The sequence below is a fragment of the Homalodisca vitripennis genome, chromosome 1, assembly GCF_021130785.1.
Source record: "Homalodisca vitripennis isolate AUS2020 chromosome 1, UT_GWSS_2.1, whole genome shotgun sequence".
Taxonomy (NCBI): Eukaryota; Metazoa; Arthropoda; class Insecta; order Hemiptera; family Cicadellidae; genus Homalodisca; species Homalodisca vitripennis.
The window spans coordinates 23,802,811-23,822,117 of record NC_060207.1 but is presented as its reverse complement, the minus strand read 5'-3'; the positions used below and the strand labels follow the sequence as shown (position 1 = coordinate 23,822,117).

The 19,307-nt window shown below is 36.8% G+C and overlaps 1 protein-coding gene across 1 annotated transcript in view; it reads left to right on the top strand.

Annotated features, from left to right (window-relative positions):
* Window positions 1-3,488: 3,488 nt before the first annotated feature.
* Window positions 3,489-19,307, top strand: part of LOC124358223 (carboxyl-terminal PDZ ligand of neuronal nitric oxide synthase protein) — a 599,817-nt gene continuing 583,998 nt past the window's right edge. The window contains exon 1 of the mRNA XM_046810519.1: window positions 3,489-4,203. Coding sequence (XP_046666475.1) covers window positions 4,096-4,203 — 108 coding nt within the window. The 5' untranslated portion in view covers window positions 3,489-4,095. The remainder of the gene's footprint in view (window positions 4,204-19,307) is intronic.

Here is a 19,307-nt window from a genome sequence, read left to right as displayed (position 1 = left end):
AAAATCTGACTTAAGTATATCCATCTGTTAAATCACTGATTCGTGTGATTAATTAATTGTGATCATGCCCTAGCAGTATGCGAGAGGATCCATCTATGAAGGGGTTTAAATACCACACAGATAGGCCTATTCTATTATAACTAACAAAACTAGACCACCAGCGAACCTGTATAACTTCAACTGAACAGATTGTGACCCGGAGTTGAGTGAGTTGAGAATATTCATTTATGAACCGTATTGCGATTTACAACAAATGAGTCTGATACTCTGATATTTTATACTCATACCATCCGGCAGTTCTAAGTTTGATTCACGTCAGTGATTTTTGGGGCGGTCTATCTCAAGGGTTATCCTTACACCACAGTCCCTTCTTCCAGCAGACGACACTCCCTTTGATTCTGCAAGAGTCTATAAGAAGATCTGCGATAATATATCAAGCTTTAAAATCTGTTGTCACACGAAACGGCAAAGCTGTGCGTTATCTAGCGGCTCTGTGAAAACACAGGAATGACAAACATATTACAAGGTAAAGAGTATGCCAGACCGCGTATAAGGCGCGGGACACCTAAGCTTCGCTTAGGTTCAATGAGACATTTCAAGTCTATATCTCATTGCATTATTGACATAGAACGATAGAACAGACAACCACACGGAAAATACATTTTTATATCTCCCGTTGAACAAAAGAAATATTGTGTAAGCCTAAAGAGTAATAGGCTTCAACGACTCAGCCAAATTCCATAGTAGAACGTACACCATCATAGAAACTCATTCTTGCTTATTTAGGAGTACCTACTTAAAGTTACATGAAAAATTATAAATTTATAGATCAACTCTTTCTCTAGATATCTTACCAAACGATACTTCACATTTTTGTTCATTAAACTGAATTTCATATCAGTGTTCAAATAATAAAAGTCTATTCTTCAAGTTACCATAATATATTGTTGTATGTGTTTTAATAATTAGGCTACATGTGTTAATACGTCTCATGTTAAAATCTTGTATGACTGGGTTTGTTTACAAATATATTTATTCTCCTATTTTCTCGTCCCTATTACCTAATCCTATGGCATGGCATACGTTATTATCGAACTCAGTGTTCCTCATATAGAAATGAAGCTTCATCGACAATTTCGAGTTTAAAGTTCAGTTCGTTTTCAAGATATCGTGTGGACAGACAGACAGACAGACAGACAGCCAGACACGAGCAATCAGATTTTCCAGCCCCTCGAGTGATAAGCTTCACTAACGTTCAGCCAACAAGTATTAAAATACAAATATATTTTATTGTAAAAACAATATTAACATACATCAACAGACATTTTTTTAATGGTAAAAATGGTAGAGAGATCGTTCATAAAATTAGTTTTAAGAATATAATAATATCAAAAGTGTTAAAAAAGTGTATTATTGTATATATTATTAGCTTTAAATTTTAAATGTCTTATGCTATTGTTTCATCATGCATCATCCATACACAAAATTATATTCTTCTTTCACACTTAGCAAACCAAGCAATAGAGGGAGTTTATTCATTTATTATAAAAGTCCTAAAATGGCCTACGATGGCTTAATATACTCACATTTTGTATATATAATGAGATTTTGGGAAAGTTGTGCAAAAAGCAAAATGTAGCGACGTAGCGTGTTTTCAAGCTTCAGTAAAAGGCTGTGAGAATCATTCATTGGCAAGTTAAACTATAGAGGGGTCGTGCAGGCAATCTTTCAGAGAGCTGGGATTGCTGACTCTGCCCTGTCTCTATGTCTCTACACTGTCGATAAAGATGTAATTTAATTGAAAACGTATTCATTATTGCGGATAAAAAAGCGTATTGTTATAAAATGTGACAAAAGCAGTTTTCTTCGTAACTGTTATCTTGTACTGCAGCGTTGGCGGGTGATGGTCCATAGGACAGGCAACATCTATCAAGGGTCTGTTCACCCTATGCAATCATCGTAGAGATCGTTGCATTAAATTAGCGAAATTCTGAAATCTGTTATGCGATCGCATAGTGTGTAGGGAATAGTAGAGGTATTAGTCTACATATGACGTCTCGGTGGCCGCTTGTCGAATGAACTAGTCAATGTTCTCTATGACATTTTCATAAAACCTGTACTATAACTGCAGTATGAACAATGAAGTCGAGTCATCTTTCATCAGTGGTGTGACGCAGTATATTGTACTATAGTGTAGCCAGCACAAAGATAATGTTTGAAGCTCAGTCACAGATTATTTTACTAGCAACGATACTAGTAGAGACGTTTCGACACTATATTTCCTCATGTTAAAGTCCGTTGTAGTAACTTTACCACCTTCTTTGGAACTTTATTTGCTAATAATATATATTTCCGTATATTCCTTTACAGGTTGCCAACCCCCCCTCCCCGTAATCAGTCGACCTTAGTTATAGGCCTTTAAACCAATATGTAAATCCAGGCCTGCACCTAAAGTGGGAAACATTTAAATCCGAGTGTCCGTAAAACGTAACTTCTAGTGTGATTTTTGGATCGCGTGTTTATTGCTCAGGCTGAGCGTACTTGTGAACCACAGCTTCAGTGAAACCCGAGCTCCAATACAAGAACCCAGAATCAAAACTAGGGATAGCGAAAGGCGTAGTTGATCCGGTTGTAACAGATTTCTCTACCAAGCGCTAGGCGGCAATATTATAGATACCTCTTAAGTTTTACCCCCTTTCTCTAGCTGGACGCCCTTAGCTGGTGACCAGTCTGTTTCTTGTTGCTGTGCACAGCGGTATTATAATAATTTACATATTATTAATAATAAACAATTTAGTATATTGTTAAAAGAATAACTGTATCCCAACTCTCAAATAAAAGTAAACAACTGTAATATGTTGGCCACAGACCTCATAAATTCTGCCATAATACTGAATAGGTAATCTAATAATTTTTATATCAAATTATAAAAATCAAAATAACGTATGTTGAATTGGGCAAAATTAATTACTAACGTTAATTAAAGTCAAATGTAGGTCATTAGAGGTATTAAGAACCATCGGAAATAGGAGGCGAAACGGCGTCAGACGGCCGTAGCAATACAATAAATCAGTTAATTACGTGTCATAATGTAAGTTAGTCCAGTAAATAAATGTGATCATATACTAGTTTAGTATGTAGATGAGGGCAGCAAGTAATTAATTTATATAATTATTACTAGAATTTAAAGACTATAACATTGTGATAAAAGAATACCATCTTAACATAAGTGAATAATACATATAACTGTATTATTGTTTAACTTTTCATTGTTTTGATACATTTGCTGCACCCCGAACAAATTACTGTGCCGAGAAGTAGAAAGTGGAACTAAATTAGTCAGTTGGTTAACAGACCAATAATGTACAACGGTAAGCGGCCAGCGGCGCTGGATCACAACAAAGATAGTTCCGCTGCTGAGAGTCTGAGAGCCGCCCACATGGTCCACACACCGCGCGGCGGGCGGTGAGGCGGATGATCTAGCAGGTAGTTGGCGCGTCCCCCGCGAGGCAGCGCCACAGTGCCGCGCCGGCGTCCTGTCACGGTCTGTATGTATCGCGCTAGCCCGCACGCTAGACCGGTGAGCGCCTCGCTTCCGTTCGTACCCGGCGTCTGTGTCGCCCGACCTCCGCCTGGCTGGAAACGTGTTTGGGAATGTGGTTTGAGAGTTTTTCCGAGGAAACGCGAGCGCCCAGGCTTACCTCCAACTACTGTAAAGGTGCCAGGCTAAAAATAAGACTGCGTTTCCCTTAAAATATCACTTTCGCAATTCTAGCTTTTAGGTTATCTTCGGCGTTTTGAACCCGGATTCGGCGAAGCTTGGACTACACGACTCTAATTTATTGCAGGCTGAAGCGTTATACCAAATAACATAAAAAGTTTACACTCAGTAACAAAAAACCTAACACAAATCAAAGAGACTGAAAGCGCTTTGAGGTTAGGACCACCGGCCGGCTATTTTGGTTATTGTTTTGTTTACTCAGTGCAGTGTTGCCGATTTGTGCAGTTTTGAAAATTGTGAATTTCCAAAAGCATTCTGTGTGAACTTTGTGAAGTGTTCAGGAAGTTTTGAGTGTCCAGTGCAGAGAAGCTAAGATGCCTTCCAAGAAGCAGTACAACTTGGTGCAGAACGATGACTACGACACCCGGATTCCTTTGCACTCTGAGGAGGCCTTCCAGCACGGCATCACATTCCAAGCAAAGGTAACTCGACTTTAAGAATTTTGCTTGTTTATGAAAAGTTACTTATCTCGCATCCAAAATTCGAACACACGGTATCAGTGTGATTGCAGTCACTAGTGTTATTACAAAACGTATTGTAGGTAAGTGTATAAACAATCATCTTTGACAGAAACCAGACATCTTCAGGCATCTTTATGTACTTTTCTACATCTTAGGAAACTAGTAGTCAACATCGCTGTTAAAAAACCAACAAGTTGCAGTTCATGTCAGCTAGGCAATAGAGGCTCAGTTTTCACAGATGGATTATAAAATTGACGTTATCTATTTTGGATATAATCACAAACGTTCAAGTTTTTCACGTATCGATCAATTACATGTTTTCCTGAGTAAATGCAATTTTCTGCATATCCATCAAAGAGCGATCACTTTGCACTTTTGCTTTCTTTTTCTTGCATAGTTAGCCACGGAGAAGGAATTGTAATTAGAAAAGAAGGCAACATCCCAAAAGTGAAAAATTATGATTTCTTACATAACGAGTTTTGTTTAAAAAACTTTTAGGTTTATAAATGTTATATTTTGTCATTTGTCATTAATCTAAACGGAAAAAGGAAAATTTGATAGTAGGATAATTAATGGGAGAGGAAAGAAATAAAGCGATACAGTGGAGTGTTAACTTAACGTAACAAGTCTTTACGGAAATACCTGTAACTTTTCCTGTATCATCACAACTTTGCTGACCTTTGACCTTTAACCCGAAAATCAATACAGTTCTTTCTTGAACCTAGAATACTTATGTACCAATGTTCCAAGTCTCCGGACATTTCTATCAAGAGTTACCAACGACCCAATTGGAAGGATTTTGCGCAGTTGAAAAGCCAACCGGACGTGGAAGTGTGGACAGACTTCTGACACTACGAAGCTTCTGAAGCTCTAGTAATCATCCTTGTTCCACGTAGAAATATTCATAGACTCCTCGAAGTACCTCATTGGTGATTTCGCTAAGCATTCAAGATTTGAGAACCAAACATTAAAAATACAATATTTATAATGACCAATTCAGCACCTCATGATCGTGAACGACGTAATGATGATGCTAATATCATCTGAATTACACTTGCTTGCTATGTAAGGCCCACAAAGACTGGGTATCTCGATAAATAGGCACCAACACGGTGTGGAAATATTTAGCATAGGAACCTTGGTAGATTGAGCTTCAATAACACAAGTCGTAGCTTCTTTTGCAGGCCATTTTGAATTTACACCGTTTGTCGGTACACTTGCATTGCCATTGTGCCGTAATACAATCAGTATCGGATAAAGTTGCTGTTACCGTGTTACATACAGCATCAAGATGCGTAATGGCAACACCATGCGTTCCATGGCAACTTTGCTCTATCTGAGAATCAGTTAATGTATGTCTAAATGACGCAATGTTGGGGGACAGACGACAGTTCAATTTTGACAACGGAATTCTAAGGAAAGCTGTGGCACCCAGGCTGTTGAGGGGGTGTAAACATTTGGACTGTCCCCGAGTTCAAAACCGTCTGTCGAACAGAAAAAGTTCTCTGGCCCACCACTCCCCCGGAGGTAGCCTAATTATACTCTGCCCAGAGAACCGTGGTACCTGAATTATTAGACCACTACACACATAAACTAACAGGGCAGCCGCAACCCCTCTACCTGGAGCCCTGACTCATCAACTGGTACCATGACGTACAATAACTACTTTTAAATTGTTTAATGTATAGAAATAAATGTATGGATTATGTTATCTCCATGAAAAAGAAAAGAAAACGAGTTTAAACATGACATAAGTGTGACATGTTAGAGTATTAAAATGGTGATTTTAATATAGCCCTATACCTATAACACTTACCTTATTTTCTAAAACCACATCATATTCGGCCAAATTTTCTGTGTGTTTTATAAAGTTAGATAATAACATCAAATGAATTTAAGGAGAATGAAGTACATCTCAGTAATTAAGAGGGCAGGCTGATCATAAGGCTCGCGCAGGAGTGCTCGGCTCGACGAGGGTCCATAATCCTAGAGCTTTCCAACGATCACAACTTCCCTTACGTTACTTCATATAACAGAAAACTGTGGTACAATTCTCACGTAGGACAGTCGTATTTCGTAGAACATAAAAAACACGAACAGAGCCGTCTAACGATCTCAACTTTCTTAAAGTTACTTCACAAAGCTGAAAACTGTGAAAATATTACACTTTGGGCAGCCATCGCAGAATCGAAACACGAACAGAGCCTTCTAACGATTACAACTTCTCTAACGGTACTTCTCGAAGCTGATAAAACAAGGAATAACTTATTACGTTTTCAATCGCCGCAGAGGGTTCAAAGCCACCTTAATTAATCGGTCAAGACGCCAGTTATACCTTCCCACCTTCTTCGGTCCCGTCTTGACTCGCTAAGATAGAAGCAATCTCCAAAGAAGCTCATATCTAGTGAACAAATTAATTTTTCCCCTAGGTAAGTTTAGGAGTTTCACCTAAAGGACAGACTCCGAACATGGCGCAAAGCTGGATTAAGGTGGTTCAACTGGTTTTCTCAGGGAATTTTAAAAATTCCCGGATCATTTCCATTTAGGATAATTTTTCTGTAGGCCTAATTAAAAATTTCCGTGAACATAAGAATTTTTATTTCTTGTAGTATGTACGAGTTATGAATTAAAATAATAATATGTTTTTAATTAATTATCAATTAAGAAAATGACATTTTAAATTTCAATTTTATGTAGAAAATTGCATTGTTTTTAAAACGATATTTATTTAATAAAACATAATTTTTATAATTCGCAACTAATACTTAACCGTAACATCATAACCAAAGTCATAATTAATTTTCGGATCCATATCTTATACCATCTTTCATTAGTCCTGGTTACAAAAATGCTTTCATACTTGGAATGCCTATAGGCCTGTGTTCAGGAGGTTATCTAGGCTGTAACTGAAATTTAAAAATATGAAACCTAACCAAAAACTGACACAATTTTTATTGGCATCTATGACAAGTATAACGTACTTGTTACAAATACTTTTTTATGCTTTGATTCTTTTCGTAATCAACATTGTATTTAACTAAATACAGTAAAAATACACATAATTTTATTTTTATTTACAATATTTTTGTTACGTACAATTTTACATATCAAATTTCACTCTCAGTTTGTAATAAATCATCAAAAAACTCTCGTTAATATACTAATATAATTTATCTATTTGAATTTACATGAATGAATTATTGTTCAGTTATTCTTCAGAGTTAATTCATTTCAGTTGCTAAAATCTTTCTCTAACTCGTCGTTTGCACCTTTTGTCTAAGCGTGGAAGATTAGGAAATTTGAACAAATAGCGATTCAATTGTTTAAATAATTATTACATTCCTATTTAAGCATCTTGCATCTTATAATTTTAATAATTCTATAAAATAAGATGCATTGTTAATCCTATAACTTGGATATACTATCTTCCAATTTCTTAATTTTAAACTAATAAAAAACTTATAATAGTAATGATAGTATTACCGAAATATAATAATAAGTTGGTTCATAGCAATAGGTAAATAAATTAATTAATTAGGTAAATAAAATTGCTTTGTAATTGCGTAGCATGAATATTTAAAAAAATCGTATCGGTGTAAAGTGGATATTTGAATTTCATTAAATGTTATACATAATTTTGGTATGAATGCCAACAGCTAATTTAACTTAGTAAAGATTGATTCACAAACCGCGTAGGCGTAAAAAAGGATTACTTTCTTTGTCAAAACTCTCACTTGCCGGGCTAAGTCTACTATGGATTAGATAAGATGTCTAAACATACTTTCTATTATTTAATTATTTTGTAATTGACTTTTCATATCACACATATTATGTATACTGTATTGTGCAAAACTTATTTTGCTAGTCGTACCAAAAACCAATTTTGTCCCTAAACTGAACAAAGTGGTGGTTTTAGCAAAATAAAGCAAAGGAACTGCTAGTCTACTAACAACTGAGCGCAACATCTGCAACTTCCAAGGAACGCGGTAAATCTGTGACAAAGATGTTTGTTTTGCAATCTTCACCATCTGCTCGCCTTCCTGCAGACATACATACGAGTATTATAGCTTTGTCGTGATTGGAGTTAAAAGACACATCCTTTGTGTGATTGTCTGATTTGAATTCACACATTTGAATCAGTCATTAAAGATTAATAGTCATTAGTAATTGTGTGTTTGAAGTTTGTTTTCGACGATGGAAGGATTGTGAAAAAAAACAATTTTCCGAAAATTTTGCCATTGTTCAAAAGTAGTGTGCCACTGATTTTTTTGTACGATGGCCAATGTTAGAACAATATCCTCCAATTGGTTTTAGTATTTTTGTTATCATACAACTATTAAAGCAGCAACTCATGTAACACAGCCTTAAAGAAAAATTAGTTATTTCTTATTGACTACATAAGAAAATATGAAAGCAACACTTTAAAGCATAAAAGTTTAGGATGGACACAAATTTTGAAATATTTTTCATGAAAGAGCACTTTACTTCACATACATAGAAAGTTTATTCGATATCGTTATCCCACAATTATTAATTTCTTTGAGTCTATGAATAAGGGGTTATTATGTGTGGGCAGTTAGTTGTACATGTTACATAAATTAACCCACATATCCTACATTAATCGATGTATCCTAAACTAACACATATATCATAAATTAACGTACATAACGTAAATTAACCCATATGTGACCGATTCCTCATCAAATTGTGAAACATTAGAGGATTAGCACTTGACCAAATACAGTTCCAAATTATGAACAACGGCCACAAAAGAGTTAAACTGACAATATAATAAATAATGTGTAACATTCTAACCTGACATATAGATTATTAAAAGAGAAGAAGATATTTTGAGAACTTACAGGTAATAATGTAAATGGTGCACAACGCCTAAAACGACTTCGGCATCCCTCGGTAGTCTCCAAGGAGGGGTATCCCATCACTGGTATTACCCAGAGAAGAAAGTTTTAATTTGGCAACTTGATCTTGATTGCAGGCCTGCATTGAGAATAAAATATTGACAACTAACAACTTTTAGAAAATATGTCCAAACGATTTGTTATTTCCCTGGAACACTTAGAATTATAACTTAATTACGGTACCATACTTAGTCTCTGCGACACCTGTTGATGAAGCTACAGACACGCCGTAAGTTAGCAGCTCGGGGCACCTTCAATAAATCTTCCTTTGCCCATTATGAAGTCAGACAGCGTGACGGCGATCCAACGAAGGTAATTGACCGTCTCTGCAACATTTGCTAGATTATTGGGGCTTATAATTCCTGCTAGAACTAGAGCAAACAATGGCAGCGAGACAATGGGCGAAGTTGAACAGCGCCGAGCCTGGCGTGGCGTGGACTGAGGAGTTGGCTTCCAACTATTTCTGACGTTATTGAGTCATACCTCCCTTGTCCCAATCTTGAGTCTTAACTCTCTTTCTTAGAACGACAAAATATGGAAATGCACACCGACATGTACTCTACATAGCTGACAATCATCCCTTATCAGGATAAGGTTCCACTCACGGATTGAGTAATGGGTCACTGTGGTGAGAGAACAGAAGTTTTGAAGTTACTATCTTGGAAGCCAATTTTGAGGGTGAATTAGGGCAAGGGTTTATTGGAATGAATTCTATTTGTTACTTGATTTCCGCACAAGAATCAAGTAATAAAGGGAAGTCAAGGATGGCCTTGATATAAGCATGTGCAAATAATATTTTAATGGCAAAAGAGTTGAATTTAGCATGGAATTTTACCAAAGGATTTAACACCTAACTAATGAATCTAAGATACCCACTTAGTCACTCTGAAATCCACGTCATGTTGTAAGAATTCCAGGTTTCAAATTGTTTCAAATATTTTCTGGTAGAGTGTAAAAAAACTTCTAAGAGAACTAAAGAGTGTTGTCTGGTGTCTGCTAGCATATTCTGAAAATCTTTTGGGCTCCAGTATCCAAATGTATGCACTGTCCGGAAAACCATGATTCCTAAAGGATGTAGTATGGATACTTTTTCATAGCAAGACCCCTGGCTATCACAGAAATGATTTTCATTTCCCTACAGAATCTCAGTTGACCCTTCTTTATAATTACTGCCAATGAAAAGATTTCTCTTTAAATAACTACAAAATTACGAGACTCTGTTGTAACTAAATGTTCATAGAAACCAAAAAAATTATGTCATGTGTAAATGTATGAAAGAAACAAAGAATACATAATGTCCTACCTAAAATTAAAGTTCAAAAAGCTCCTCAATTCCATCATCAGTTCCACAACATTGAATCCACTAACAAATAACTGTTTTCTTATACTTTATTTTGTTAATATTCCCTGGGGGGAGGGGGAGGGGTGTCGGTGCATGACTCGATGGAAATGTCACGTCACTGACCGATCTCCTACTTCACAGTGAGAAAGTGAAACTGGTTGTATGGAGTTAGCGCTGTGCCGAACCCTGGAAGACAAGTTTTTCAGCCAAATTTCTTAGCTTTCTCGGTACAAAGATACGTAAAGCTGCGTTCACACCAAAGTTTACCACAAGTTACGGCAATTTGTTGCTTTTTCTACAATATACAACAACTTTTTGGTTTTCCACTTGTGGAGAGACAAATCTTCCACTAAATTTTGATTTCTTGCGGAGTGTGGGTAAATATCAAAGACAGTTGACAACTAAAAGTGGAAGATTTGTTGCTGCGCACTTTGCAGAAACTAGCAGCTTGTAGGAAACTAGGGAGAATTAGTGACAATGTCTTGTGTATAAAATATTTACGTTCAATTACTACTCGGCTTTAATAACTACTGAATATATATATATATATATATATATATATATATATATATATATATATGCAATGTGTATTGCCTTATATTGATATTATTCTTCAGCACTTCTATCAAGGCAAACAAATAACCGAGACTTCTGTGTGAATCACCAAAAAAACGTAATGCAACTTCTAGCTTTTCTCGGACAGGTACTGTTTTCCTGTAGTTTATGTCAAGTTTCTTGATTTTATGCCCGATTATCGAAATAAAATACTTAAAGTCACTTCTGATTATTCTCAGAAAAGTTTGACACTCCCGTCACACCTCAGCTCATCAATCAACGTATCTTCTCCGAGATTCGTGGTGGTTGATGCGCTAATTAAATAAATAAAATCTTTCTAATTTCTTACAAAGTGGTTTGTTATCATCAATTTTATTTCCATCCTCAGTGTTTAAATCAACTTTGAGCGTTTCTCATTTGTTTTTCGAGAGTAAGTTTTTTGGTACATCAAAATTCTTCGAAATTGTTACAGTTTGATACATTTATGAAAAAAATCTTAACTCTGAATTTTAATGCATTTAAAAGTAATTTAACTCAATTTGTAATTTAATATATTTTAATCAGTCTTAATTATTCTTAGTTTTACATTGTCTTAAATTTCATTTTTATCATAGACAATCTATCGATGGATTATTTGCGTAAAGTTTTTTACTAATAAATTTTTAATTTTTTCCTAATGTATCATTATTAATAGATACAATTTTCGAGGAACCGAAAGTTCCATTCCTATTTTATTTTTAGCAAGCGCAATGAAAGGTTAAAGTTTAGTTTTAAACTCAGTTTTAAGTTCCTCATAAATGGGGGTTTGGGATGATGTAAAATACTTTAACAGTAACTCCATTTGATCACACATAATCTTAAAAATCTTGGATAAAAGGAGAAGAATGGCGAATATTATGTCACCAAATTGTTCATACGGTTCCCATATTCGATAAAGCAACCAAAAGATGCTTTTCTTTATAGTAATGTTTTTTATCAAGACCCTTAAGATATCTCTAGATGGGTCGCTCTATTTAAAATATTTTAGTTTTCCCATTCCACATTTTTTGGGAGAGTGAGGTCGTTTTTATATACATAAAAATGCCCTTAGCTGATGTAATTTTATATCTCCAAATATTTACATCCATGCATAAAGGTTTGACTTTTGGGGCGCTTGTTATATTATGCGTAGTTGAAGTTAGAAGCAGGCATATATTCTGTGTACACTCTTGCTGTTTTCTGGTTTTACAATACCGTTTATGCTTTCAGTTCAACAGTCGTTGGACGTTTACCGATTTTACTAAGGAAATCTGTTCGTATAACAAAGGTTAACTTAAAAACGCCTAGCCTTAACGGGAAGTGTATGAGATTGCCCCTGGTTAATGACACTGCGCGAAACTAAGCCAATTATAGATCCGCCGGGCCATCTTAAAGTTTCTCGTGGGAATAATGCTTTTACTCGCTTACGTTTGCTCATAGGCTTAAATATGTCTGAATTTAAAAGTTCGTTTATAAGCATCGAAACATCTTTCAGTTTTTGCGATATTATTAATCAACTGCTTTTAGAAATAAAAATCTTTAGTTGCAAAATATAAGTGTTGCAAATATACCAAAGTTTAGCAATGTTATGGGAGAAAACTCAATGTCGTTTCTTTCCAGCCGGCTTATCCTAACAAACTTGAGTTTTGTCGCAAAAAAAGTTTTATTTAAATTTTAAACGATTAATCCCTTATCAAACAGTCTCTACACCTATTCTTGTTTTGTAATCACGTTTAAATAAGCATTGCTTCTGCTGTAAAATTAGTAAAATATAAAATTTATTATTGCTAAAAAACGTCAAGAACCTGCTTAATAGTTAACTGAAGAAAAATTTGAAAGTGTGAAACACAAAAAGTTTAATCAGGGCATGAAAGAGGTAATACACAACCCAAAATTTTCACATAAAGACAGCACTGCAGCTGGTATTCAATGACAAACACGTTACACAAAGAAACGTCACATTTCATTATTAACCCACTTTGTGTGAGCGAAATTTGATTAGAGACCCTTCCACGGATGTAACATTTGAGTGATGTAATTGCAAGAGGCAGAGTGAATAGTAACCTCGTTAACATACGAGCAACTGTACCGCAGTTCGGTACGGGAATAATATAACACACGGATGTAACATTTGAGTGATGTAATTGCAAGAGACGGGGTGAATAGTAATCTCGTTAACATACGAGCAACTGTACCGCAGTTCGGTACGGGAATAATATAACACACGGATGTAACATTTGAGTGATGTAATTGCAAGAGACGGGGTGAATAGTAATCTCGTTAACATACGAGCAACTGTACCGCAGTACGGTACGGGAATAATATAACACACGGATGTAACATTTGAGTGATGTAATTGCAAGAGACGGGGTGAATAGTAATCTCGTTAACATACGAGCAATTGTACCGCAGTACGGTACGGAAATAATATAACACACGGATGTAACATTTGAGTGATGTAATTGCAAGAGACGGGGTGAATAGTAATCTCGTTAACATACGAGCAACTGTACCGCAGTACGGTACGGGAATAATATAACACACGGATGTAACATTTGAGTGATGTAATTGCAAGAGACGGGGTGAATAGAAACGTTGTTAACATACGAGCAATTGTACCGCAGTACGGTACGGAAATAATATAACACACGGATGTAACATTTGAGTGATGTAATTGCAAGAGACGGGGTGAATAGAAACGTTGTTAACATACGAGCAATTGTACCGCAGTACGGTACGGAAATAATATAACACACGGATGTAACATTTGAGTGATGTAATTACAAGAGACGGGGTGAATAGAAACGTTGTTAACATACGAGCAACTGTACCGCAGTACGGTACGGGAATAATATAACACACGGAGATGCGGCTTTAGTAACATTAAGTTGAATTTTTTGTTTAAAATGTTTGTATACTTCTGTATTAGGATTCTCCCCGCCTCATATGCACGGGTTTCTGGTATCTCAATAACTAAAATTTATTTGGATCTTACCAAAGTTGTGGTATCATTTTTCCCCTTGGAATCCGACAGACCTAACCGGTGTCCGTGCATTCAAAACCTTGCGTTCCACAATTCAAAACTCACGTCCATGTAAGTCCGTAAGGAATTTTGATTGTATGGGGAAATCTTTTGATTGGTGTTATAGTGTTACTAGATGTCAATACAAATTTGTGATATCTACCTCATTTGCTACATATCTCACAATTTATAATTTTTCAACTGACGTCATGGTTTATTGATAACAGGCATTGTTGATTTTATAATATTATGCTTACATGTATGAGTTGTATATATTATGCTTGCCCAGGAGAAAATACTGTCTTCGTTTGAAGAACATTGTGTCGTACAATTTAGAATTGTTAATGCCGTGATTCTACGCTTACATTACTAATACTCTCTGTTTTATTTTACTCTCCTAATCGATAGTAACGTTCAATTTTGTATCGATATTTACCACGCGAATTCCCGCCATCGTATACGAATTTGCAGATATCTTACCGATAACATCATATTTAAAGTAGGCCTATGACTGTATGTATTGTATTACTTAGAATTTTCTAATGTTTCATATATTTATTTTATTCGTTTTAAATTTCAATAAACATTAAATCACGAAAAGTACTTGCTCTACCGGGATTCGAACCCGGATCTCACACTTGCCGGGTGAGTGCGCTATCGCTACACCACAGAGCCTTTACTATTTACGATTCAATTATTTTGTATTTTGCCGTTTCTGGCACATATGCGTCTAAATATCCGAACTAACTCATGATCGGAAAACCAAATACCTGTCAAACTACATTTATGCACATTCATTAAATTTGTAATAATGGAAATAGCCTAGTTCTTTTACATTTATTACTTATATTCGTTTTTGTAATACAGGTGTTTTTTTTTTATGAAAAGAATTAATTAGCGTCTTTGAGAAGGAAACTTAGCCAATGGCGCAGTGTAGCGGGTACGGCGGTTATCGCAAGATAACCAGATCAAGCAACGTCGAGCGTGGCTGCTGCTTGCATAGGTGACCGCTGAGCGATCCTGTCCTTGCAAGCGGCCCGCCTGCCCGGCCATTGGTGGTGGTTCGGAAGTCACATTTAAGCCGTTGGTCCCCAAATCAAATCAAATCAAATCAATTTTTATTGCCAGGACATAATCACATGTATAGCAATAGTCAAGATATTCTAAAATTAATATCTAAAATTTAAAACTTTCACATCGCCTCAAACCACATTCAAACGTACAAATTTTCAGCCAACTCCACATTCATCCAGCCAATATTCCCATTTCCAGCGCCGGTAGTCAGTTTGCTAATTGTGCGGTCACCCAGTCGAATGCCATAAACTCGTCAGCACTGTAAAATGCTTGCGACACTAAAAAGCGTCTTAAACGAGTTTTTAACACCTTAGGCGTTGGGGCATTTCTTAACTGATCTGGCAACTTGTTGATGAACCGAATACCTGCCTGGGAGGGCAAGTGTTCGTAAACCCCCGTCCTGTGTCTTCCAGTTCGGTAGGCATCTCTGCCTCTTGTCTCATACTCGTGTATGTCACGGCCCCCGGGTTAATGCACATTTGGACAAACAAAATGAGCTTGTCTCAAGAATGTAGAGACAAGGCAGAGTCAACAGTTGCAAACGTTTTGAAGGCTTCTTTGCACGATTCTCGGAATTTCAATTTTGCGATTATGCGAATCGCTTGCTTCTGAATTTTGAATGCTCGGAAGAAATGGTTGTTTGCGCAGGCTCCCCATAACACCAGACCGTAAGTGAGGTGGGGGTAGATCAAGCCATAATACGCCGTCATCAGTACCTGAGTAGGGCAGTACTTGGCTAAAGATCTCAAGACATAAATGCCTGAGGACAGTCTGGAACAAACGTGGTCAATGTGAGCATTCCAAGTCAATCTTCGATCAAGGAATATTCCCAGAAACTTTGAACATTCGACTTCATCCAGCACTGTGTCTTCCAATAATACGGCTGCACCGTCATTGAGATTTCCTGATCGCAGTGCGAAAGTCAGGACGTTTGACTTTGAAGAATTTGCTTTGAGGTTGAGGCTATTGAAGTGCTGGACACAACTGTTGACGTCGAGAAAGCTTTGTTGTTCCAGAATCATTTTGGATTTGCTGGTAAAACAAAGTGTTGTGTCATCAGCATACTGCACAAGTTTCCCGTGCAGTAGTGATGAGTCTATGTCATTGACATAGATGAGAAAAAGAACTGGACTGAGAATTGATCCTTGAGGGACTCCATATCTCAGCTGCAACGGCTCGGAAAATTTGTTTGAGATTTGAACAAGCTGTTTTCTGCGGCTTAGAAATGAGCTAAGCCACTGAAGAGGCACGCCTCTGATGCCATGGGATTCAAGTTTGTCAAGCAGCTTCACGTGGTCGACACAGTCGAATGCTTTAGTTAAGTCGAGAAATACACTTAAAGTGAGATTTCGACTTTCTAATCCCTCTACTACCATTTCAACAAGACTCACAATTGCATCAATTGTCGACTTGCCCCTTCTGAAACCGAATTGGTGTTCAGAAAGAAGGTTGTGATCATTCAAAAACTGAAGCATTCTTTGTAAAAAGATTTTTTCAAAAATTTTGCTCAGAACAGGCAAAATAGGTCCCCAGGTTAAGTGTTAGAGAGGGCTTCTTAGCCCTAACTTCGCCTGGTAAAATAAGACATTCTTTACTTTACTTTTACTTTTTTTACTTTTTACTTTGCTAATCAGACTGGTTATTTAACATTTGGTACGTTAGGATAAATTAAAAGAGTACCAAGTTAGGAAAATGACAATTTCACTAACAAGACTTACTATGCGCAACCGGGCAAAGGCGCCTAGTTCAAAATTCATAGTCCATGTGCGATTGTCTCCTTACCTACTTATCATGCCGCCGGGTGTAGGTACATATCCTGACATCAGGCGCCGCGCCACGCTGTGTTCAAGGAGACCAACCACCTGTCCTGTCTACTGAATCCCAATCACAACGCCCGGTCACGTGACCATCTTCTCCTTCCATCACGCTATTTCTCCAGTACAGTCAGAGTAGAGGTACATATCCTGACATCAAGCGCCGCGCCACGCTGTTTTCAAGGAGACCAACCACCTGTCCTGTCTACTGAATCCCAATCACAACGCCCGATCACGTGACTATCTTCTCCTTCCATCACGCTATTTCTCCAGTACAGACAGTGTGGAAGTACATATCCTGACATCAAGCGCCGCGCCACGCTGTGTTCAAGGAGACCAACCACCTGTCCTGTCTACTGAATCCCAATCACAACGCCCGGTCACGTGACTATCTTCTCCTTCCATCACGCTATTTCTCCAGTACAGACAGTGTGGAAGTACATATCCTGACATCAAGCGCCGCGCCACGCTGTGTTCAAGGAGACCAACCACCTGTCCTGTCTACTGAATCCCAATCACAACGCCTGGTCACGTGACTATCTTCTCCTTCCGTCACCCTATTTCTCCAGTACAGCAGTGTGGAGGTACATATCCTGACATCGGGCGCCGCGCCACGCTGTGTTCAAGGAGACCAACCACCAGTCCTGTCTACTGAATCCCAATCACAACGCCCGGTCACGTGACTCTCTTCTCCTTCTATCACCTTACGCTCTGTAACATGATACAGAATAGGCGATTTTTATTTGGACTGCCTCACCCACTCATGGAAGGAATTGATTTAAAAATGTTTGTTGACATTTCTTTATTTTGTAATAATTCTAGTAAATGTGATTTAAAACTGAAAACAACTGAGGGAAAAACTTGTGGCTAGGACCTATACATATGCGCTTTCATGCACTAACATATTCGTATCTCGCGATAATTTAGGATCTTATATTTGGCGCCCAGTATAGGTTGTGAAGCGTGTTTTCTTGTCGAGTTACTAGACACTAATTGTTATAATTTGTAACAAGGGCAATGAAGTACTTGTACTTTTTTACCTATTGTAGTTTTTTTTTTGCGTAAAATGCAAACATGTAAATTTGTAATTTGTAAAAAATATAAACGTCTTTCCTCGCCCTTAATCTTTTTGATAGTACACATTAGATAACAATAATTACTATATTTAATTTATCTAATTATTGTACGAAGTACTTTTACATTTTTGTGATGTGTACCCAAATAGCAGTAAATCAGCTAGAGGACAACCCAAAATTATCAAATTGTGACAAGCACACGATCCATCAAATTAAAGAATACTAAACAAAATAACTCATGGGATTTCACATTTCGGTGTTCAAATAAACTACCATATTTCAAACCGTGACATATTATCTATGGAAAGCTGAATTATACTTTTGATAATCATAACTGCATCACTAAATAAAGATTTATAAATAAATGCTCTCTACTTCCCAAAATAGGTGTACATTATTACTCGAAATGCAGGACAACTTAAAAAAATTTTATTTTAATTTCACTAATAAAAAAGTTACGAAGAGAGTGAGTGTGTGTGTCTATCTTTATTTATTTCTACCCTGTGCCATAACATATTCAAATAGATGTAAAACTATTTATTACTCGTATCAGGACACTATATATTTGTTACTGTTTGAGTCCGTTAAAAAATTCAAAACCTTTTTCCGTTACGCAAAAACTTACTGAATAAATGATAACTTTCATTGATTGGTGTTTGTTTTTGTGCGAACTGTCCATACATGTTTACTATTCCTCTGGTAACAACATTTTATAAATGTGTAGGTAGACACAAGTAGTTCACTCGAAACGGTAAAATATCCAAGTTGTAATCATTGCAGTTATATGCAGATGTGGTATTATTCTAGGGGAGAAGAACTCACTTTCACGTTTTAATGGGGAAACTTTGCCATCTGAAAAGTTCCAGCACAGCAGCAGCCTACTCTAGATGATTGCATTATTACAAGTCTCCATTTAAACTTTTGTTCCTCAGCCTCCGAGGGCTACTGTAACACTGTTTGTTTGATTTAGAGCGAAGCGACTCACTTCACCATTCGGTGGATGAGCGGGAATGGGAGATAATTTTGAAAATGCAACGCATTTCAGATTATTTCTTTTGTTTCGTTTTTTTTCACCTTTTTCTGTTTTTGTTTCCTTTTAAGCAGTCGAAAATGGTTTTTTCACCTTTTTCTGTTTTTGTTTCCTTTTAAGCAGTCAGAAATGTGATAACGTACCGTAGTTACAATACGTTAGTAATTTTTTAAATTTAACAACATTTATTGTTGCGTACTGCTTGTGGCTACGAG